Source organism: Drosophila serrata, unplaced genomic scaffold (assembly GCF_035046125.1).
Source record: "Drosophila serrata isolate PLE 108 unplaced genomic scaffold, ASM3504612v1 contig_241, whole genome shotgun sequence".
Taxonomy (NCBI): Eukaryota; Metazoa; Arthropoda; class Insecta; order Diptera; family Drosophilidae; genus Drosophila; species Drosophila serrata.
In genome coordinates this window covers 2,683,824-2,704,976 of record NW_028257139.1, presented here as the reverse complement: position 1 = coordinate 2,704,976, position 21,153 = coordinate 2,683,824, and the positions used below count along the sequence as shown (strand labels likewise).

Sequence of the window (21,153 nt, the reverse complement as noted above, 5' to 3'; positions counted from 1 at the left end):
ATTGTTTCCGATTCGATCTTATAATTCAATTGTAAACTGCAAGGGTTTATAAACTTCCGCTTCCCAAAAGTTTCCTTTTTTTGTTTTTATATTTATATATTTATAACTGCAAGATATATTAAAATCGTTAAAAGATTTTAGTGCAAAATTAATGCATCTCAAATTAATTATTATTAATATTTTCACATAGCTTGAAAATAAAATGGATTTCGAGTTCATTAAGAACGCTTCAAAGAACTCCGTCTGCCAAAGTAGCATCTGCTAGCCATATATTCCCATGCCTGCCCTAATCCGGGTTTACAATGTTCCTCTACCTACTTATTTGCTGCTCGCAACCCTCCCTCTTTGAGTTTCCTATCGCTCAGTTTATGAATGAAATATAACAATAACCCCGAATTGGCGCAGTGTACGCTGGCGAGTGCCCAAATGTTTGTGAGTGTTGAACCAAACACAAGGTTTTTGAACCTTTGGCCGCTGACTGAGCAGGAAAGCCAGCTGTTGCAAACGCACGCGCATCCTGCGCTCAATCGACCCTCGGGGTGGGTTGATGGGTTACACTCTCACAGGAAGGGACAGAGAGCGAGAGAGAGAGGGATACAGAGTGAGGCAAATGAGTGAGTTTGTGAGTGAGTTCCTGCACATCCTTGAGCAACAGGGCTCAACTACGAGCCACTGTGAATAAATGCTAACGAGCCGAGCTGCAAACTTGAAAACTGCCGTTAAACTTCAAACAAAAAGTATGCAAACTTTTGATTATTATTTCGGACGACAGAGTTTTAATTGTCGTCCCAGCTTAACCAAGATGCCCAAGTTGCTGTCCGTCCATGGAGCGGAAGCACCGTCATTCTCCACCGAGGAAGCGCCGCAATAAAACTAAGTTGCACCGGAGCAATTGTCAGGAAGAGGCTGCACATAAACATAAACAAACAGCCAGGCGAAAGCAATTGACACAACCAACAATAGCGGCCAGCATAATGGAGGCAACACGGAAATTGCGTATACGCCGTGTGGCCCCTATTGTTGCTCTCTATGTTTCTGCTTTGTTTCCTGCGACTGGCACGCGACGTCGACGACGAACAATGGGCCATCCCATCGACAACCAGAAACGGAAGCTGCCAAATGGCATAATAAACGTATTTATGAGAGGGGCCCGAAATGAGCATATGATGTATCCTGCTGCCCATGGGCTGGCTGGCTGGCCGAGGCCGGCGAGTCAAGTGCGGTCTGAGTGTGTGTGTTTTGGACGCAGCCTCCCACACACGGTCGCCCTGACATTTCAACGATCCAACCTTGGATATTGCCAAATGTGGTCCTTCAGTTTTAAGCCTACAAAGTTGTGCGCTAAGCCTCCGAGAAGCCCCCAAAAAGGACGGGCAACGGGCAACGGGAACGGTGGCGGTAGCGTTAAAGGGAGCGGTAACGGGAGCGGCATTAACATATATGTATGTAGGAGAGCTCTGTCATTGCATTTGAGGGCCGTTGGTTCAGCGCTCACGGAGTACATACATAGGCGACAAGGACGACTGAGCGAGCGCCCGATTCCGAGTGCGAGTCCAAGTGGGTGGGCGCCGTCGCCTCCCACTCTCCGTTTGAGCCGAAAAGCTAGAGCCGAGAGCCGAAGTGGCAGCGGTAATGGCCACTGAAGGCGGGCGCGGTTTGGCAACAGGGACCTACATTCGGTCGTATCCCGCCAGTCGGCTCTTATCGGCTCGCTTTGGCCTGAAAAGCGAGCTGCCGCGGTGTCAGTGCCTGCAGTCCTCATTCAGACGCGAATCCGTTGACATCGCGGTCGCCCCAGGGGCGGATAACTCGAATATCCATACCAGCGGATCGGCGACCCACAACATCGCATCACGGAAACGACCACGCGTACTGCTTTTCTAACCTTTTGAATGTTTTTTGCTGATTTATCCGGGGGCGTGTTTGTGTTTGTGCTCGCTCGTTATGCTTTTGGTGTACCTGTCGCAGTGGGAGCGACACCCACAGTCCTGGGAGCTGCCAGTTTCCGAGAAGAAGTTGCATTCCTGGCTTGCAGTTTCCATCGCTGACAGTTTAATTAGTTTGCTCCTTAGCTGATTTGTCAGCTACAGACGTGGTGTGAACACTTGGTCATACGCCCCATTGGACCCAAGGGCCAAAGTCTAAGGATTATTGACGCTGGCGTCTTCCTGCGATATGGCCCGCAGGCTGGCATGTAAGCTCAATTAGGTTCCAAGCACTTTCACGCTCCAAGAAAGGCCCAAAGGAGCGCCAGCTGCGGAACTACACAACTACACGGAGAAATATGATTACTATCTTGGCAACAAAGTTTTAAAATTTCACGACCTTTAGATGAGAATGATAAAATTTTTCAAAACTAAATTATAGGTTACAGTTTAAGGAAACATTCAGTATATATATTTTTAATTGGAAATCAGACTTTGTTGGGAATATGTTAGGAAAAAGCCATTGGGTTTATCATAACATGAACGAAGTGAGGCCTCAATTTCACAAGAATTATTGAATCCTAAACATGAGATATATATTTTTTTCAATTAAATTAAAAAGCACAGCTTTGACTTGTATATATTATATTTAAAATACTGAAAACTCCATCAAAATTCGCTTACACCTGTTACAAGGGAGAAGTCCTACTCTCTCATACAATTTTAAATCTAGGATAATCCCTCGCTGTGATTGCCAAGATATATTCAATTTTTTTCGTGCCGTGTTTTTTGGACAGTTTGAATTGTGTGTGCCAAGGGGTCCTCAGTCGCCAGTTTGTCTGATATAGACACTCCCATGGAGGAGCCGCACAAAAGAATGTCGCGCTGGCTTTTCGGGGCTTCGGTTTGTTAGCAATTGTTTCAATGCTTACTGGCAATTTTTCGGCACTCAATCGAAGAGCTGCGTGCGCTTGGCAGTTGTGCTTAATGGAATTTTTATGCGCTGCTATTGAGTTGCTCAATTGCTCGTTTTTCTCAATGTTTGTTCGACTTTTTCGATTTTTTGTTGCTTTGGTTTCTTTTTTTTTAGCTTTGCTTTTGAGGTCAAAGTGCACGCTGGCTGGCTTTTCAATTGTGCCAAAACCAGCTGCCAAACAATGGGAGAAATGGCATTAAAATTAATTAGCGACGCGCATGTGTTGGTACTGCGGCTGTGACCATGTCCCTGAGCCAGGCTCTCAGCTCTCCGTTCTCCGTTCTCCGCTTTACCATTTATCCAGGCACCCAGCATTTGGCCTTATCTGAAATATGCACAGGAAGCCTTGGGCCGCCGACTTTTTCGTAATGCCAGCCAAGGCAACGTCAACCAGCTGACGAACGACCGCCTGAGCCATTTCATTCCGCATTCGCATTCGGCAACAAACTGTTGTAGGTGATTTCCAAAAAAAAAAAAAAAAAAAATCCAAAAGCCAGGAAACCTTGGGAAAAAACGAGTTTCGAGAAAATTGCAATTGTTGTGCAACTCTGGGGTTCGCACAAACAGTCACAAACACAAGCAGCCCCTCGGATTACATGGTGGGCGTGTGTGTTAATTAAAAGTTATTCTCTAATCCTAAAGCCACGAAACTTCCTGCATATCCTACGACAACGCCAACGATACAATGCCAAGCGACGATGCCATTTTTATAGACCTTTTCTAAGCAGCAGCAGAACAAGCAATCGAGAGAGATACGAATCAAGGGGATAGCGGTTCCCAGGCGCCACTAAAAGTGTCAGCCGCCTAATCAAGACGCCGGATGATGGCAGCCAGCGGGCGGATCCGCAAGCGCAAGCATAAAAGCCACACAAGTGGCGACACTCCGGCAATAGTTGTAGAAACGCCACCAACACCACCCAGCACGGCAACAGAAGCGAGATTGGCCACCAGAGCGACAATGGCGCCGCCAGCCAGGCCCTGGCCCATGGCGGATGAGGAGGAGGCGACGGCGACGGCGGAAGAGAGCGGAGTCCTCGCCGGGGACTATAATAATTTCACGCATAATTTCGTCGATTTGCAGAACCTCTTGAATTTCAATGAATTGCTGGGGAGCAGCTCCAATGGCACCACCATCCCCGCCGGCAGCAGCTCCTCGAGCGCATCGAGTACCATCAAGTTGAATAACGGCACCATTATGGACACTCTGCTGGGCACGGTTTTGACCACGGCAACGGCCACAGTGGCACCGGCGGCCAGCTCCCTGATAGCCACACTGGCGGCAGCCACCACAACAGCGTCGGCAGCGGGAGTCAGATCACTGGCCATCGCCGATGCCACCTCATCCACCTATTACGCCAACTTACTGAGCATGTCGCCGGCCACCACGAGCTTGATCTCGGCGGCGGCGGCCACCAAGTCCTACAACGAGAGCACCCTCCGATGGGAACAGGTGGACGGAAGCGTGGACTTTGGATTCGATTCCCTGTACCGTCACTCGCTGGCCATGTCCATTGTGTACTGTGTGGCCTACATCGTAGTGTTCCTGGTGGGCCTCATCGGGAATAGCTTCGTGATTGCTGTGGTCCTCCGAGCGCCTCGCATGCGGACGGTGACGAACTACTTCATCGTGAATCTGGTGGGTGTGGCCACTAAATCTCTCAGATGAACCCCATTAATTTGAAATAAAAATTTCCATTTTCGCCATCCCACAACGACGCCAGGCCATTGCGGACATCCTAGTCATTGTCTTCTGCCTGCCAGCCACTCTGATTGGCAACATCTTTGTGCGTAAGTAGCTCTTTAATTCCGTAAGACGACGAGATTTATTTGCCACTGGGGGAGACATTAGGGAGCCTGCTTGTATTTCTGTTTTTTTTTTTTCTTTCTGTTGCCTCTGCATATTATCCCGATTTATGTCCTGCAATTAATCGCCGCTTAGATAAAGCCCCCGGCAGGCGAACGACACTCCCGAAATTTGTTGCTTCTGCGTGTTTACGCTGCGTATGCGTAATTTCCGAGAGACAAATGAACGCAAATGTAATGGACTCGCCATTAGACCTAATGTTGGCATGAATATTCCGGCCCAAAAGTGCTCAGCTTCTGGCCATTGGTAGTAGGTAGTGTAGAACGATAGGTGAGGTTGCTGGTGCATTTTTACATCGTCAAGCCATACTTATTCCTTGACAGACACATTTGGTTTCCGCTAAATCTCCGAACTGCAGTTTATATGGCAGACATGCTGGCACTGGCTGGGTTTTTTAGTGCAAACATAAACCAGATATAATAATGCAGCACTTACTGCTCAGCCTTTGAAATGTCCTGGAAAATGTCAAGTTTAAGCATCGCATTTTACGAGCATTCTGGCATGGACGAAAAACCATAAATGTATTGAGAGACAAGTGGTGGTAAAGAACCTAATTAGTTGAGGATAAATGGGGCTCTTCTGATTAACTGCTTGAAATATATAAAAATACCCTTTTCTAAATACATATTTTTATATTTAGTATTACGTATACACAAAATTTGCCAACCAAATCTAGTCTTTGAATAAACAACATCAAAAATTACAGCTCTTAAATATTCAGTCTGACAAATTTATTCAACCCCCAAATCCACTGAAAATGTTTTGAATCTTCCTAGCTACCAAGCAAGATGTTCGCACTCAATTAAATTAATTTAAAGGCTAACCCCAAGACCTTCTTGGAACTGACAATCCGCCGGGGCACAAGGTACAAGTGTCTATTTAATTAAAGGCCAATTGCAAATCCCAGAGACGACCCACAAACGACCCGATAAACGAAGCCACGCATAATTGTATGTTTTAATTTAAATAAATTTGCCCGACATGCCTATCCATCCATCCATCTATGTATCTATCCGTCCCTGTCTGTAGCCCAATTGGTCCTCCGCACCCTCTCCCATTCTGTATCCCTTGCTCCTTGAAACTTTGTGGGCTGTCATCCAAATTGATAGTCGCAATGCTGGCCGAGAAGGTGGAGTGCCAGAGTGCCGAATGTCTATGCAAATCGCCGTCGACATGGAAAAATGATCGAAATCCTTGGGAAATCAAATTCCGATTTCGGAGCACGACATGGTAGTTCCATCGCCTCCATTGCAATTTGCCACCGACAGTTGCCCCAAAGCTACAATGTAGCTCGTAGGCTCGCAGGTTGTGTGCCAAGTGTTGCCAATTAAGTGGCTCTGCCCTGTGAGAACTTTCTCTCTTTCCAGCAGTTTTTGTTGTGTTTGAGTTGCACTGGGAGAAGGAAGGAAATAAAATGAAATATCTTAAAAAATTCACAGTCTTTGAATAGATAGTTATCTATATTTTTAAATACAACTTTTTCGGAACGTACAAGTTTAAAAACTCATAACTATGCTAAAAAGGCATTAATTTCAATTCGGAAAGCTTTCCCATGTTAGTTTTCATGGGCTTATAAATCTGCATACTCCATTTAACATTTTAAGAAAATCGATTTTTTTTGCCAATTTTTGACAAATTTAACGATAACCCCATATAAAGTTTATAAATTTTGAAACAAAAATATAACCATTATTTTTTGACGGGACATTGCTAGATCGATTTAGCTATCGATGCTGATCACGAATTTATAGGATTTATAGGGTCGGAAACGACTCCTTCACTTAGTTACAAGCTTCTGCCTAAAACTGTAATACCCTACAGGGGTATATTAACTTATATTTATATTTTTTATTGATTCTGTAATAAAGTTTTTCTAATTGACCTTTAGGCTTCCGAATTATAATTTAATTTCTTGTACTTAAAAATAACTAAACTTTATAATGTTTGAAATTACTATATTTTTAAAAGTAAAAATCCAGTATCATTGCCCAATTATAATAAATGTTAGAATGTCAGAATATCGAGAAACATTTTAGAAATGATTGCTACGAACACATTATTATTGTCTTTGCCGCAGCAATCTCTATAGAGGTGCTTATAATATTAAACTTTATTACTTTTAATTTCAAAGTAAATACAAAATTTCCCTGTGTACCTTGGCTCCAAGCTATGGCACTGCAGCCTGCCAGCCCTAAAAGGACCCCCAGGCGGTGGGTGGGGGAGGTATAGTAAACGAAGTCAGCCGAGGTAAAATCGCAAGGAACGAATGAAGCGAGTGGCAAAAAAGTGAATGAGTTTACCTCTGCCTGCATTGTGTGTGTCCTGTGTCCTGTGCCATGTCACTGCGCACTCTCTCTGCTGTCTCTTACGACGCCTCTCACTCTCTCTTCTCTCTACTCTTCGATTCGAGTGTGTGTGTTGGTGCATTTGTTGCTGCTTTTCGGGGTGGCCTAAAGGATCATCGACACAAAACTGACCTAATTTCACAAATTCGAGCTAGGCGCAGGGTTGGCGCTGCCACGGGGCCCGACAGCTCTTAGTGGGTCACAGGGGGTGGTGCTATACCGAGTACTGGTTGATGGGTGCTCGTTGGGAGTGGAGCCACCACCTCACAACTCGGCTGCTCCTCGGCTGGCATGTCTTGAGTTGGGCTCAGCTGCTGAGGCCTAAGCGAAAACGGCAGTCACAACAAATTGCAGCCCTTTCGCTGGCATTGGAAGGTATATGTATGTACTTGGGGTTGGGGTGGATACACCCCTTCAACTCTTAACCCAACTCACATTCCAATTCGCTTTCGACAAGCTGCTGAAGTTTAAATCGAAGGCAGCGAGTTCACAGCGACAGGAAAGGATGAAATAGCACATTTACAGAGAGAAAATGTGGGGAATATTTGAATGGAAAACATAATACATAAAACGTCAAAAATTTAGAAGATTTAGTTTCCCATAAATAATAATTTTATGAAATTTTATCGATGGTACCAAAAAAGTATGCTTTAAAATATTGCCTACACATATTTAAAATTAATTTCTTTGTTGGTCATTAAGTAGTATATAGCCAGTAGGTAATAAATTATTCTTTTTAAATATTAAGACTATGAATTTTAAAACAGTTGCATTCTATTTCACTCCCTAAAATAATTACATATTTAATATCTAAATTCGTTTTAAGTTATGAAGTTATTTTATAATATGATTTCCATGAACTCTGAATTCAAAATATTATTAGCTTGTAGATAATTTTCAACAAAACTTAGATGGCTGTGAGCCCACAACCCACACAATAATATGTTATGTATGTTATATTGTCGAAAACATCCTGGGAATATTGACTTTCTGCTCCCTCAGATTAGATATTTTTCTAGATGTGTAGCAAGAATGGTAATTGAAATATTCGACATATTTGCGCATCAAACATGGTGCATTGATGTCGGATAGTTTTTACAATGCAACGCCCACGAATCGAATAGTTAGAGGATGGATGGTCGACATGTTTTACCATCAAACTGAATTTATATTAAATCAAATTCAAGCCGCCAAAGTCAACGTCGCTGTCGCTGTTGCAGTCGCCGTTGGCAGCAACGCTCACGGTGGCCATCGCCGCAGGCAGCGCCATTATCTAAGCACACCTTCAAGCCTCAGAATTGCAATGGAAGGTTGTTTGCATTCAAGGCTCTTTGCGGCTGGATGAATTGACCTAAATATTTCGCTTGGCAAACCTAATAGTCAGGGTTATACTCACACACACACATTCCACACAACGCGAGTGTGTGTGTGGGGGGGGAGGGAAGGGGGCACCTGTATTGGGTTGGGCCTGCAATGTTGCTGGAGGATTGGGGGTGGAATGTGGCTTCGGCTCCTAGCCCTTATTTATGTGTGTGCTTCGAAATCTAATAAAATGCGAAATGAATTGATTTCCCAGCAACGATGCCGCCTTGAGACGAAGGATATCCTTGCCTGTCCTGTCCCGTCCTGTCCTGTCCTGGCCTAAACATTGATTGTCCCAAATGGCGCTTTATGGCCATTGTTGTGCCATGTTATCAATGCGAAATCGTTATCATTACGACCCCTCTGTCACAGGATCCGCTTCACGGTTGTTGCTTCCACTGTTCCGCTCTCGATTTGCCAATCTGTAGGTCACGTTGCCAGTTTGTTCATTAAAAGGGCAGCGTGATTTGTGCCGGGCGAACGCGGCGTATACGTAACGCGGCACCGCCATCTCCCCTGCCGTTGATGAAGTCATTTTTCAGCACTCTCTGCTCTCGCCGATTGTATTTTAATTTAGTCGCTACGTGCCGTCGGCAAATGGCATCCAAACCTCTTACCTCTCCCAGCAAACAGTAGTCGCTCCAGCATCCCGCAACAGCAATCCCATATCTCACCTCCAGGACCTCTCCGGTTTCGATTCGCATTGCTGGGCGAACTGACTGTGGTATTCAATTTGCCGCCGAGCTGCCGCATCGAAGTCGCCGCAGGACGTGACGCTGTGGCTATAATCATAACAATAACGCATTTGTCTGAAGTGTTATGTCCTTGCCATGGCCACTCCCAGCCCACTCCCACTCCAATCGAACCCACGGATTTGTTACGCCTGATTATTTCATTAACTTTACGACCCAACTCTGTGCATGACAATGCGGCTAACCGAAACGAATTTTCATTGCCTAGAATTATCCAATCCACTTTGCCTATACACAGGAAATAATATCGATTTCAAGTGGTTAAATATGACTTTTTAAAGAATTTAGAGATGTACAATAAGGTTCCTAGTTTAGGCAAAAGCAATTCGTAGATTATATAGTACAATATTCTATTTAGATTTTGTTTGATTTAAATTTAATTTAGTATAGCCATTTTGTACCTTTTAAATTCACACTAAGCCATCTTAATGGGTTCACAGGACTCGATTTGTTTTCAATGGAGCTCTTCGTTTTCCTCCGTGTGCCGAGAGGTAAACAAAAGTTCGCACACGAATCCAAAGGGGACAAAAATAAAAGGCTTAGGGCTCACTTGACATTTTGTTGGGGGCTTGCGGTTCTGGTGGCAACCACACCACCGCCCACAATCGAAGGCTGTCGATATCGATTGGTATTATCTCCTGTAGTTGATCAATATTGAGCACAGGCTTACGCTTATAAATGGCGGCGTCTGTTTGCCATATGTTGCCATGCCAAAACATACTCCAAGACAGATCAAACACTCATCCCTCTCACCTTGACGCTGGGCTTGTAGGTTCAAGAAGCTGGATGTTTGTCAAGCAAACACCGGAGGACTTGGCTTGGCTCCACTTCACGCCACAAATTGGTAAAACCACAAAGGGTCTCAGTCCCAGGGTCGCTCCGACACGCTAGTCAATTAGGGCTATTTCGGTTACTTCAATTATGTTTGTAACATACAACACGTCATAAAAGTCGAGAGGTACATTCATTAATTATACTCTGGTTCGTTATGTATTTCGAAGAACATTATTTTGCTTTTCACAGTTTTTGTAATTATTTCTAAAAATAACTCAACATAAAGGATATAAGTTGAGGCTGGTATTTGACCTTGTGGCTTTTGAGTTTACTCAACTTCTACAATTTAACTTGTCAATTCATTTAAGCGAAATTTAAGTTATTAAGGAAAATAATGCTATTAAAGGTTTACTATAATTAAAATTAAATGCTCCATAGAAAGCACAAGTTATTTATATAACAAAGATATATTAGTTCTTCACTTTGAACACTTATTGTTTTGGTTTCCCAAAAGGATATTTTAAGCTACCAGCTGTTTAAACTATTTGTCTTGCTTACTCTCTTCAGTTTGCCCCCATTGTTTGTCTGGTATTATCAAAAAGCCACTTCACTTCGTTGAGCTTAGCATAATATTGTTGAAAGTGGGTTCAGATACTTGACTGTGCTGAGTGCACTGATGCAAACTTTAATCCCAGACAAGCAGGGCGAGTCACGTTTGCTGGTCGGAATAGAATTGCATACCCAATTGGATAGTTTATTTGCCAGAGGATGTCCGAACAAAGGTCTATTTTTGAGAAGTTCACTATACAGCGAATGCTAATTTGCGTGGCTACAAGTGATGAAGCGTTTCGCAACCGAAATTTGAATTTAAATTTGTTTTTAACCAACTTTTGAAGTACTCATATGCATAAAGTTTGCCACGAGCGCCAGGGCCTCGTCCTTCGTCCTCGACAGGCAGATATATATCAAAGTTCACCCATATCAGCTTAATATCAAGTGAGTAGCCAAATACACTCGCATTAATGGCTTTGGATCCAGTCTGTTGCACTTGCAGGTCTGCCCAAAAAGCCATTTCAAATCGAAGGAATAAAACCGAAGAACCCATTCGGGATGCGGCGCTGGCTCCACGCGTTTGCTTGGTCCTGTGCACACACTGTTGATTGTTTGTCTGTCCCGTCTGACGATGTCCTGCCCACACATGATCCTGGCCAGAACCTGTGCCGAAGAGTTCACCGGCACTGAGCACAAATAATATTTATATTTTTATGTGCCAAATCATATTAAAGTTAGCTTTTATTGGGCTGCCTCGCCTGCGTACTGTGCGTATGCATAATAAAATGCGACAACACATCGAGATAAGACAGGCGAACGAGACAGGAAATTAGAATCTCCGGCCCGGCAGCAGGCAGGAGGCGTCTCCTCCGGACGACCATTGAACTCCTGGTGGTCTCCTCCTCCGACCTCCTCCCCCTGCGTCGCTAATGACGCGTGGGCGGTACTTGTTTAATTGCCATTCGATATGTCATGCCCCCGGCTCTGTTCGGCGGCTGTCATCAACCTTGGCGAAGTTCGCACCCAGCTCCGCCTCCCCCATGTGTGTTTTATAACCTTTTGTGTCTGAGTGAGTTATTCCTCTTAGCATAAAATTCATAACGCACAACTATGCGGCAAGTGCGGCCCGTGTCTTCCATCAAATGGAATAAAAGGAATACAAATTAACTTAGGCAGGACTGCGGTCTGTCCTGGTCTGGGCTTGTCTGGTCTGGTCTGGGTAAACAATGCTGCGAACCCATCCTCCTGCCAGTGGCTGCCTCCTCGCAATCTGAGTCTTGTCACCAAATTATGAATGATATGCAGCACATAAATCTCAGTCAGCAAACAACGGCGGAGACGTGGGCGGCGGTGGCGATGACAAGAAGCATTGAACGTTAACCGGGACCCAAGCACATCTCGAACCCAACTGGCCGTGACCAAGACAACAACTGCACAGGGAAAATTCCAAAAAATATTAGGACACTGGAAAAAAAAATCAAATTCTAGACTTCAAAAGTGTAAAAAATAATATAAGTTTCCTATGTTATGATGCAAAAATAGATTTTAAATTGAATTACATCAAGCTATTATTAGCAAGGTTGCTCTCAGGAAATTTGTGGGTTTCGAAATGTTTGAAAGCTTCTGATTTTTCAACTTTTAATTGATTAATATAAATGATTTTACTGTTTTATTAGGTAGGGTTCCTAATATTCCTAGCAGAACTATTTAAGAAATTATAAGAAAAAGATGTATTGATAAAAACTATTAAATCACATCCTTATAAATAAGAAAGTTAAGCAATTACCCCTTTTTATAGAATATCTAAAATTGGAGAGTAAATTTCTTCTGCCAATTTATCCTATATTTAGCTATATACTAACCACACTTACTATCCCTTAAGAGTGCTTCCCTTTTATCCCAGTGTATGACCAGGACAATGTGGCCGAAAGTTACTCAGCATAATTTTTACATTGTTTATGGCCAATATTTACCCATTTTTCTCTAACATTTTCACGTTTCTCCCTCCCCATCTGCCTGCTGGACTCGTAGCCTGGATGCTGGGATGGCTGATGTGCAAGTTCGTACCCTACATACAGGGTGTCTCCGTGGCAGCCTCGGTTTACAGCCTAATTGCTGTCTCCCTGGACAGGTAAGTTCAAAAAACACTCGCACCAAATACATGGCTATGAACTTTTATTGTGGGATCAGTTTTCGGAGGTCATGGGAGGGGGTCGGGTTCTCGGGCATTGGGACTGGGTTTGGGAGTGGGACTGGGATTAGGGTCCGTGGTTGGTGCCGCTAATGATGCACAACCACAGCGGGATGGGCGTGATGCACTGGAATCAAAGGCACCACTGGTTTGACGGCATGCACTGCGACGACGGGCTTGTGGACAATCGGGGTGATGACCTTGACTGCTGCCGGATGATGCACAACGTGGCTGTTCGAAGGCGAAGAGAGAGCAGTGTAAGTGGTGATAAGGAGATTGAAAATGAATGGCCTTACGAGTGCACCGAGTGGGCGCCATGATGAATGATGGGCGTGTGCACCACCGCGGGGTGCGCCACAACGGGAGCCACGGCTACCACTCCGGGATAGGCGTATGCCTGGGAGGCGGCGATGGCGACGAGCACGAACAGCTGCGGCGGATCAGAGTTCACGGATTAGCTTCATTAGTGGGATTAACTATGGAGCAGCATGTGGCTGCCACACACAGATACAAAGTATGTTTTACTCGGCGAGAAGAGGGATAGGACTTTTTACAAATTAACATGTTTAATAATTTATACTTTTAAGCATTTTATAGTTGGTTTCTGAATGAAGTTCGGATTGAGAAGTTTTGTAGATTTTTCTAACACTTTAATGGAATATTATTCTCAGATTTTATACACTGTACTCACAACTTTGAACATTTTGTTGGCTGTGGTTTGTTTTGGCGGGATAACTGAAGTAGGAGCTAGGCTAAAGACTTGTAATTGTCAACTGTTGACAGACCTAGCTTCGAGAGCCGCTTTTATAGGAGACAGATCGGATCAGTTGATCCGAAAGTAAGCGCCGCTCAATGCAAGCAGCTGCTGGGAAAACTGGTCGTCGGACCGAACAGGCAGTAGGAGAGCCAGTGGAGCAGGCGTCTCAAGATCAAGTTCATCGTATGTTCTACGGTTTGCCTTGTCCGTATTAGGAGCTGCATACACTCAGATTCGTGTTTATCGCAATTTTTTGTGCATTTTCAATTGGCGTAGAATGTTGTTTGTCGTTTTGCCTTGTCACAGTGATACCGATTCCGACACCATTGATGAATCAAAGTGTCGGCCCTGCGCTTCCTGCAGCATAAAAGGCATAAAAGGCACAAAAGGAGGATTTGCTTTGTCACCATAAAGTCGCCGATGTCGCATCCAACTGATTTATCAAGCGATACTAAAGCGTTTTGACGTGGGCAAGTCATAACCCCAAGGACAATAAGAGATTTCAAGTGGCTGTCGCTTTATTTGCGCACTTTCATTTATATCAATTTCTAGCCACTATCGAAGGAGGAGTCATATCCACTGGCCCTGTCATTTTTCAGCCAGCGGGGACAAAGGCGAATACAGCAGCACAGTACATCATTACATCGTTTGGTCACCCACAGACCCGCATGACAGAGCCCGCCCACGCCTAATCCCATCCCATCCGAGTCCGAGAGCCACTCCTAGTCCAAGTCTAAGTCCGAGTGTCAGTGTCCATTGGTGTCTGTTTATCCAGTTGCTTCGCCAGCATCCTCTGTTGCTTTATGTTTTTACGAGCCCTCGTAAACTGAATCGAAGTTTAAGATTTATTATCTGTAACACGAACTTAAATCTCTTCCCTCGGACTCAAAGAGCTAATGGGTGGACCACAACGGATACGGATGCTGGGGGGACGCTGCTTAGCTTAGCTTATCACTCGATTTTACTTATGGCAATGCCATTTAATTATATTGCTATATATATGTATTTAATCATAAAATCCATATATCAGTGCACTCGCAGATAAACATATAAACATAGTTCTGGCTTTATGGCCCTGACATTGAGGTTTTTGTGTCTTGGCCTGTTGTTGTGGTTTTGCAAATGTCAACAGTGCGTATGGGTAACCGCAGAAGGAACTGGAATAAGCGTCATAAAACCGTTGAGGATTTAGAGGGCGTGGCAGGACAGAATGCGGTGTATATGGCATAGCCAATTATTAAATTTGGCGCTCCTTGCAAAGCTGTAAATGTGCGAATATGAATACACTATAATAAGTAAAGTACCTTCATTCGTCAGCCTGGAATATAAAGTACCTCACCATCATGTGGGGAAGGCATCTAATATACATATTTCTTCTATAAATCTGCCAACGTCACTGCTTCCATCCTTGCATTGTCATTGTGTACAGATTTGTTTATGTGGCACTCAGCTAATTTAAGGGGGTAGACCACCCTGAACGCATGAAAATTGGAGGGTTTTTCAAAAATTCATTTTGACTAAGGTATTGGGAATACAACTTTTTATTTATTAGTACATCAAAGTACATATGTTAAACTAAAAAATACTTATTGAAAGAAAAAAAAATATTTACGAACCTCGGAGATATAGCCAGTCAAAAAAAGAATTTTTTTTAGGGAATGGTCGGATGGTGTACATGCTGCACACCACATTTGTTATCCGAAATTCAAAAACAAAAATTTTTTATAAGCTATATAAGTATGGCTATAGCATGACGTAGCCGTTTTTGGAAATAATTTTTTTTGAGCAAATGGGAGCACTTTGAAAAAAAAAATTTTTTTTTTTAACAAAATTTTTGATTTAAAAATTTATAACTTTAAAACAAAAAAACATATCGAAAAAATCCTACGTCATGCCATAGAGGGCATTATAGAGAAGCTGTGTAAAAAATTTGAAGAGAATCGGTCCGGCGGTTTTTGAGAAATCATGTACACCGTTTTAAAAAACGTTGTTTTGAGAAAAACGCAAAAGAAGATAAAGAAAGTACTCTACGGTATACCGGCAGCGCTCACTTCTAATGGCTGTATAATCCACAAGTAACGAGATATTTTTAAGCCCGATGTCTTAAAATGACCGTAAGAATATCAGCATCAAGATTGATTAAAAAAAAAAAATTAGATTTTTAAAAAATGTCAGGGTGGTCTACCCCCTTAATTTACTAAGCAATTATTGTTGTTTCATTTTAAACAATGTGAAATCCCTGTTCAATTATTTTCTGTTTTTAATACCTGTGGGGAGAGCTGGAAAACAAAAACAAATTTACTTAGTTTTTATATTGATAATTTCTCACAGCGAGAGAAAATTCGCAGTTTTCTATGTATAGTGCAAACAATTTTCAAGCTTCAGTCAATTCACTTTATATGTGTTTTCATCCGTAGTTCTTATACCACATCAAATTCAATTAATTGGATATATTTTCCAATAAATTTACCTATCATTGATTACCCATCAAGCCAGGATAAATTCACTTAATGCGTGTACATTTTCATTGAGTTTATTTAAATATGAAAGACACTAAGATGGCGGATTTACATTTTTGCGACTGTATTGTCTCTACCGAAGAACTCAATTAGGCTTTTGCCTGATTTATGGTCGAGGCAAATCGCATATACAAATTATGTTAATGCAATTGGTTTGCTCTCCTCTATAAATAAACGTTATGACAATTTGATTTTGGCCCATTCCCCAGCATTATCCTGAGACGACGAGGGTCTTGGCCCCCCACTTTGTTTGGCTGGCTATTTTTAGGTCGGAGTCGGAGAACCAGGATTCCGGGAGTAGGGAGTAGGATGCCCTCTAATGGAATTACCGCTGTGTTATCTGCCCAATGTTTTGGCGGACAGACGCCCAACGCCGCCACGTCGACGACGACCCAAGTCCAAAAATACGAGCACAATGCACGTAATTACATGGTTTTCGGCCAGGAGCAGTCGAACCCCAGGCTCCTCCTTTTTCGGCCAGGACAAGTCTTGTCTATGACCATTGAGCGGGCGCCACAATGAGCCGGCTGCACTAAGCTAAATGAAAAATGCTGAACTCGTTGATGGCCCCATACCGACTACGACTCGTCTCGCTACCTCTCACAGCTCTTATTCAAATTACAATTCATTATGGCGAGCAGAATAAAAAATGACAGCCACGCTCCCATGGCGCACATTTTTAGAGCGAGTTCAATAGACGAGATTGGAAAGCGAACACTCAGCAGAAAAAGGCTTAAGGATGTCGGCATCCTGCGTGTGCGAATTAATCAGCGGGGATATTTGCATGCCGAGAGCTGTGAGCTCCCTGAAACGGTGTCGTCATCGTCGCCTCGGCACGACAGCTTGATGATTGCCATTATCCTTGACGGCTCAGCGCCGTCAGCGGCATCTGGAGCTGCTGCTCCTGCTTCAGCTACTGCTCTAACTTTATCTATAAACACCCTTTGTTGGGACTCCCCTCTTGCAGGTTCATTGCCATCTGGTGGCCCCTGAAGCAGATGACAAAGCGACGTGCCCGCATCATGATAATAGGCATATGGGTAATCGCGCTGGTGACCACCATACCGTGGCTGCTCTTCTTCGACCTGGTGCCCGCCGAGGAGCTCTTCTCCGACACCCTGCTGTCGGCCTACTCCCAGCCGCAGTATCTATGCCAGGAGGTCTGGCCCCAGGGCACCAACGGCAACCTGTACTTCCTGCTGGCCAACTTGGTTGCCTGCTACCTGCTGCCTATGTCCTTGATCACCCTGTGCTACGTGCTCATCTGGTTCAAGGTCTCCACGCGCTCGATACCCGGTGAGTCGAAGGACGCACAAATGGACCGAATGCAACAGAAAAGCAAGGTGAAGGTCATCAAGATGCTGGTGGCGGTTGTCATTCTCTTCGTGCTCTCCTGGCTGCCACTCTATGTCATCTTCGCGCGCATCAAGTTCGGTTCAGACATCTCGCCACAGGAACTGGAGGTCCTCAAGAAGGTGATCCCGTTGGCCCAGTGGCTGGGCTCCTCGAACAGCTGCATAAATCCGATTTTGTATTCGGTGAATAAGAAGTACCGCCGTGGGTTCGCAGCCATCATAAAGTCACGTAGCTGCTGCGGACGCCTCAGGTCAGTAGATACTTTTGGAATATAGGTCTTGGCTTATGAAACCATTATTTAAATATCTATCAATTATTTTAGAATTACCCCAATAGAAACTTCTCTTTAAAACACCATACATTTTCGTTTAACAGGTACTACGACAACGTGGCTATCGCCTCCAGCACGACCAGCACTCGGAAGTCGTCGCACTACCACCAGAACAGCTCCCGAAAGAGTCCGGGCAGCAAGGGCAACGCCGTGTCCTACATCTACGAGCACAACTCACTGCGGCGCCACAACATGATGCTCAAGCAGGACAGCAACCTGTCGCAGCAGATGCTGCTCAAGCAGGACTCGCACGGTTCGCGGCAGTTCCTCATCAAGCAGGAGAGCTCGTGCAGCGACGCCTCCGGCATCCGGCGACCGCTATGCCAGCAGGACAGCAATGGATCCAAGGTGTCGCTCTCCAAGCAGGATTCGATCGTCTCCTACATGGAATCGCGCCGTGCAGGTGGACTTAACGACTCACTGACAGACAGGGATAGTGTCTCGATTGACTCCCGACGTCCGGGGGCCACTCCGATTTCCCTGCTGGATAAGCGTCAGAAATTTGTCAAGCAGGATTCGGTGATCTCATTCGTTGACCAGCGTCCTGAGCAGAGGCGTCATCAGCTTGTTAAGCAGGATTCGGTTATCTCCTTTGCCGACCAGAGGCGCGGCCTGCTCCACAAGCAGGACTCGCTGATGGCCAATCGCACGGGTGATGCACCCACCCACCATGTCTCCATACTGAAGAAGACGGACTCGCAGCTCAGCTACGGAAGTTCGGCTTCTCCGCGCCGAAATGCGGATCTATACGAATAGGTTTAAATGGGACAAAAACTAAACTCCAAACTATTGTAGTAACAGCCTAAAAATAAGAAGGTCGACTTGGTTAAACAATGCCATGTGGGGAATAGGTAAGCCAAGGACATTTGTAAGCAATATAACATAAAACACCAAATTCTTCTTTATATTTTTAGCTATATCTTCTTTATAATTTATTTGAGTTATAGTGCTTCCAATATGTCCAAACTTACCTCTTTCCCATTACATTTTTTTGCCAATAAGTCGATCCGTTTTAACACGCAAACTAACGCAACGATACCAAAAAACGTTACCGAACCACAAAGGAAAATCCTTATATATTTCTATATAGCAGCTAGACATTATGGATTGAACGAACGAGGGATACGATAGGTGATATGGATAGCCCCACGACTGTGATACAAGTCGACAGTACTGGGTTCAGAACTTGGTCGCACATATCCGTCATCGTCGTGGAAACTGCGGGATAGTGCCAGTAGGGAGGGTCGTCGGGATGGACCAATAGGGGTATATAGTGGGTATATCTAATCAGAGGTCGCTTAGCTAGAAACCGAAACACCACACACGACACGGGAAACAGGACTTCACCACACACTCACACACACTATAGGCATAGACATAGACATAGACACACACACTCCCCACAGACCTAATAGTTAATAGATGTTTTATACGTGTTTCAGAAGGTACTACACCAGATATGAACTACTCCTTGGCTATGGCTATGGCTATATATAATACCTATATGTACCGTTACGCAGTTTTAAGATTGTTTGTACTCGCAATTTGCTATATCGAATAAATTGAAAGGTGGGAGCTAAAGGGAGGCGGAAAGCGAAAGGGGTTAAAATAGCTTTGCTAAACTTTTTGTACGAATGCAAGAACTTGAGTGAATAAAATGGGGCAAGTCCAGTATCATAGTTGGGGAGAAGACGCAAACGAAACAAAACAAAATGAGAAAACACCGAGGTCTAAAGTAACGTACCTACTAAATTTTTGTATGGAAATTCTTACAATTTATACATATATATTTATATTGATTTTGGAATAAGCAATATGCAATACATGCGTATGTCTGCGCGTACGCCTTGTATATCTATCAAACAACAATAATCAATTTTATTAGAATTTTACACAACCGAATCGGGGCAAGGAAATGGTTAGTAAACGCAATACAACAACGGATAAGGCAATGGATGGCCCAACATCGCATCCAGATCGGATTAGATATTGACAATTAATTCAATATCGATGGACAGTGGCAGTGAGGAAGGCATCGAACGCGCACAAAGTAGCACTTGACCATGCTGACATTAACGTGGGACACAGGCGATGGGAACGGGGTTAGATTAGGGATTAGGGCTAGTTTAGGGTTAGGCGGGGCGGACGGACATGTTGGAGTTGGGGTCTAGATGGGGTGACCCAAAAGTGAGCACAAAGCAGTCAAAGATTTCGCACTAAACGTATCACTACAAACTAACAAAGAAGCAAACAATAATCGAACTCAAATTCGTTAAACACTAAACAACACCAATGAACTTTAAACTATGAAATAAAATTTTAACGGATAACACGTGGAGCAGAAGGAGCCGATGGATATGGAGGATATGAGAAACCAATGGTATAACTATGAAACTAAACGTAAAGATTAACTATGCAATTTTATTGTTAGCCAAAATTTTATAAATGTCAAGTAACGAACAAGTAAATATTTATATGTATACAGAATATATCAAGTATAAAGCGTACGTTATATATCTTTATATACTTCGATGGCATTAGTTTAACCGTAACTCGTACTCCCTAGTCTCCATTTAGACTTGGGGTAGCTTAAAGCCCATTCCAAGAATCGAACAAGTTGGACGAGAACGAACCACGATAAAGACACTTGCGGGCCGTTCAAAACTCCAGCGCTTAATGCAAGGCAAGAATCTACAATGAGGAATATCAATAATATATTTCAAATATACATACATATATTTATATAGGCTTAACGACTCATATGCCAGCTGTATCGAACAACAAGAACAACAACAACGTCTAGTAAACAAAAGATTACATTTATACGAAATACATATTATATGCTGCAAGTACGTAAGGGCGCGCAATAGAAATGTCCTTTCCCGCTTTCGATTCCACTTAAAGACGAACCGATTGAACAAGGAGCAGGATTAAAAGAAACTTAATATTTAATGAATAAACCAAATTGAACTTTAGGTTTTAAAGTTTTAAAACGTAGAGCATACCCATACACACAGACATACATGTGCATTATGTTCGTTATTTAACAATTGTGGATAATACAAATATAAAACCGATCGCGCGTTAACCAGTTACAAAAACAAAAGCATGACATTAATGGCAACACAATATTATATATGTAAATATATGTGTTTATGTATACATACATATATATGTATATTTATCGCATACAACTAACACCAAAGATACATGCATGTTAGCAGAAATAATAAATAAATAAAATAAATAATAACTATAAGCTAAATCGTTTTTCTTTAAATGCGCGCCTTAGGTATGAATATCGATAAGCGATGGTATATCGGTAAGTAGGTTGATCGAAATGGAAAAAATTAAAACTAGTAACTAAACTATATTTATATTACAATTGTATGTAAGAAAAGCGACGTTAGCATTTGAATTAAAAACGCCTTTCAATTTTTGTAACGGAG

General features: G+C 43.4%; 2 protein-coding genes across 3 annotated transcripts; one reads left to right on the top strand and one right to left on the bottom strand.

Moving 5' to 3' along the window:
- Positions 1-1,747: 1,747 nt before the first annotated feature.
- On the top strand, positions 1,748-20,963 carry SIFaR (SIFamide receptor). 2 transcript variants are annotated; one of them, XM_086831910.1, is made up of 6 exons: positions 1,748-1,869; positions 3,544-4,537; positions 4,623-4,689; positions 12,582-12,681; positions 16,985-17,623; positions 17,749-20,963. In XM_086831910.1, exons 2-6 carry the CDS (start codon positions 3,722-3,724, stop codon positions 18,458-18,460), a joined length of 2,334 nt encoding a protein of 777 aa, XP_086688036.1. In that variant the 5' UTR covers positions 1,748-1,869; positions 3,544-3,721; the 3' UTR covers positions 18,461-20,963. The 2 variants fall into 2 exon arrangements, with proteins under 2 accessions (XP_086688036.1, XP_086688037.1); XM_086831911.1 differs by lacking the exons at positions 1,748-1,869; positions 3,544-4,537; positions 4,623-4,689 and adding an exon at positions 6,964-7,012.
- On the bottom strand, positions 12,709-13,519 carry LOC110188272 (uncharacterized). Its single transcript, XM_020957963.2, has 3 exons — positions 13,433-13,519; positions 13,038-13,171; positions 12,709-12,972 (listed from the first exon to the last, which is right to left on the bottom strand). Exons 1-3 carry the CDS (start codon positions 13,442-13,444, stop codon positions 12,831-12,833), a joined length of 288 nt encoding a protein of 95 aa, XP_020813622.1. The 5' UTR covers positions 13,445-13,519; the 3' UTR covers positions 12,709-12,830.
- Positions 20,964-21,153: the final 190 nt, after the last annotated feature.

What these genes read in the sequence shown, in the direction of transcription:
- SIFaR (XM_086831910.1), top strand. Translation starts at nt 3,722, where the DNA reads ATGATGGCAGCCAGCGGGCGGATCCGCAAGCGCAAGCATAAAAGCCAC. An exon ending in ACTACTTCATCGTGAATCTG is followed by an intron (nt 4,538 to 4,622) that starts GTGGGTGTGGCC and finishes CAACGACGCCAG; the next exon opens with GCCATTGCGGACATCCTAGT. An exon ending in ATTGCTGTCTCCCTGGACAG is followed by an intron (nt 12,682 to 16,984) that starts GTAAGTTCAAAA and finishes CCCCTCTTGCAG; the next exon opens with GTTCATTGCCATCTGGTGGC.
- LOC110188272 (XM_020957963.2), bottom strand. An exon ending in GGCGCCCACTCGGTGCACTC is followed by an intron (nt 12,973 to 13,037) that starts GTAAGGCCATTC and finishes GCCTTCGAACAG; the next exon opens with CCACGTTGTGCATCATCCGG.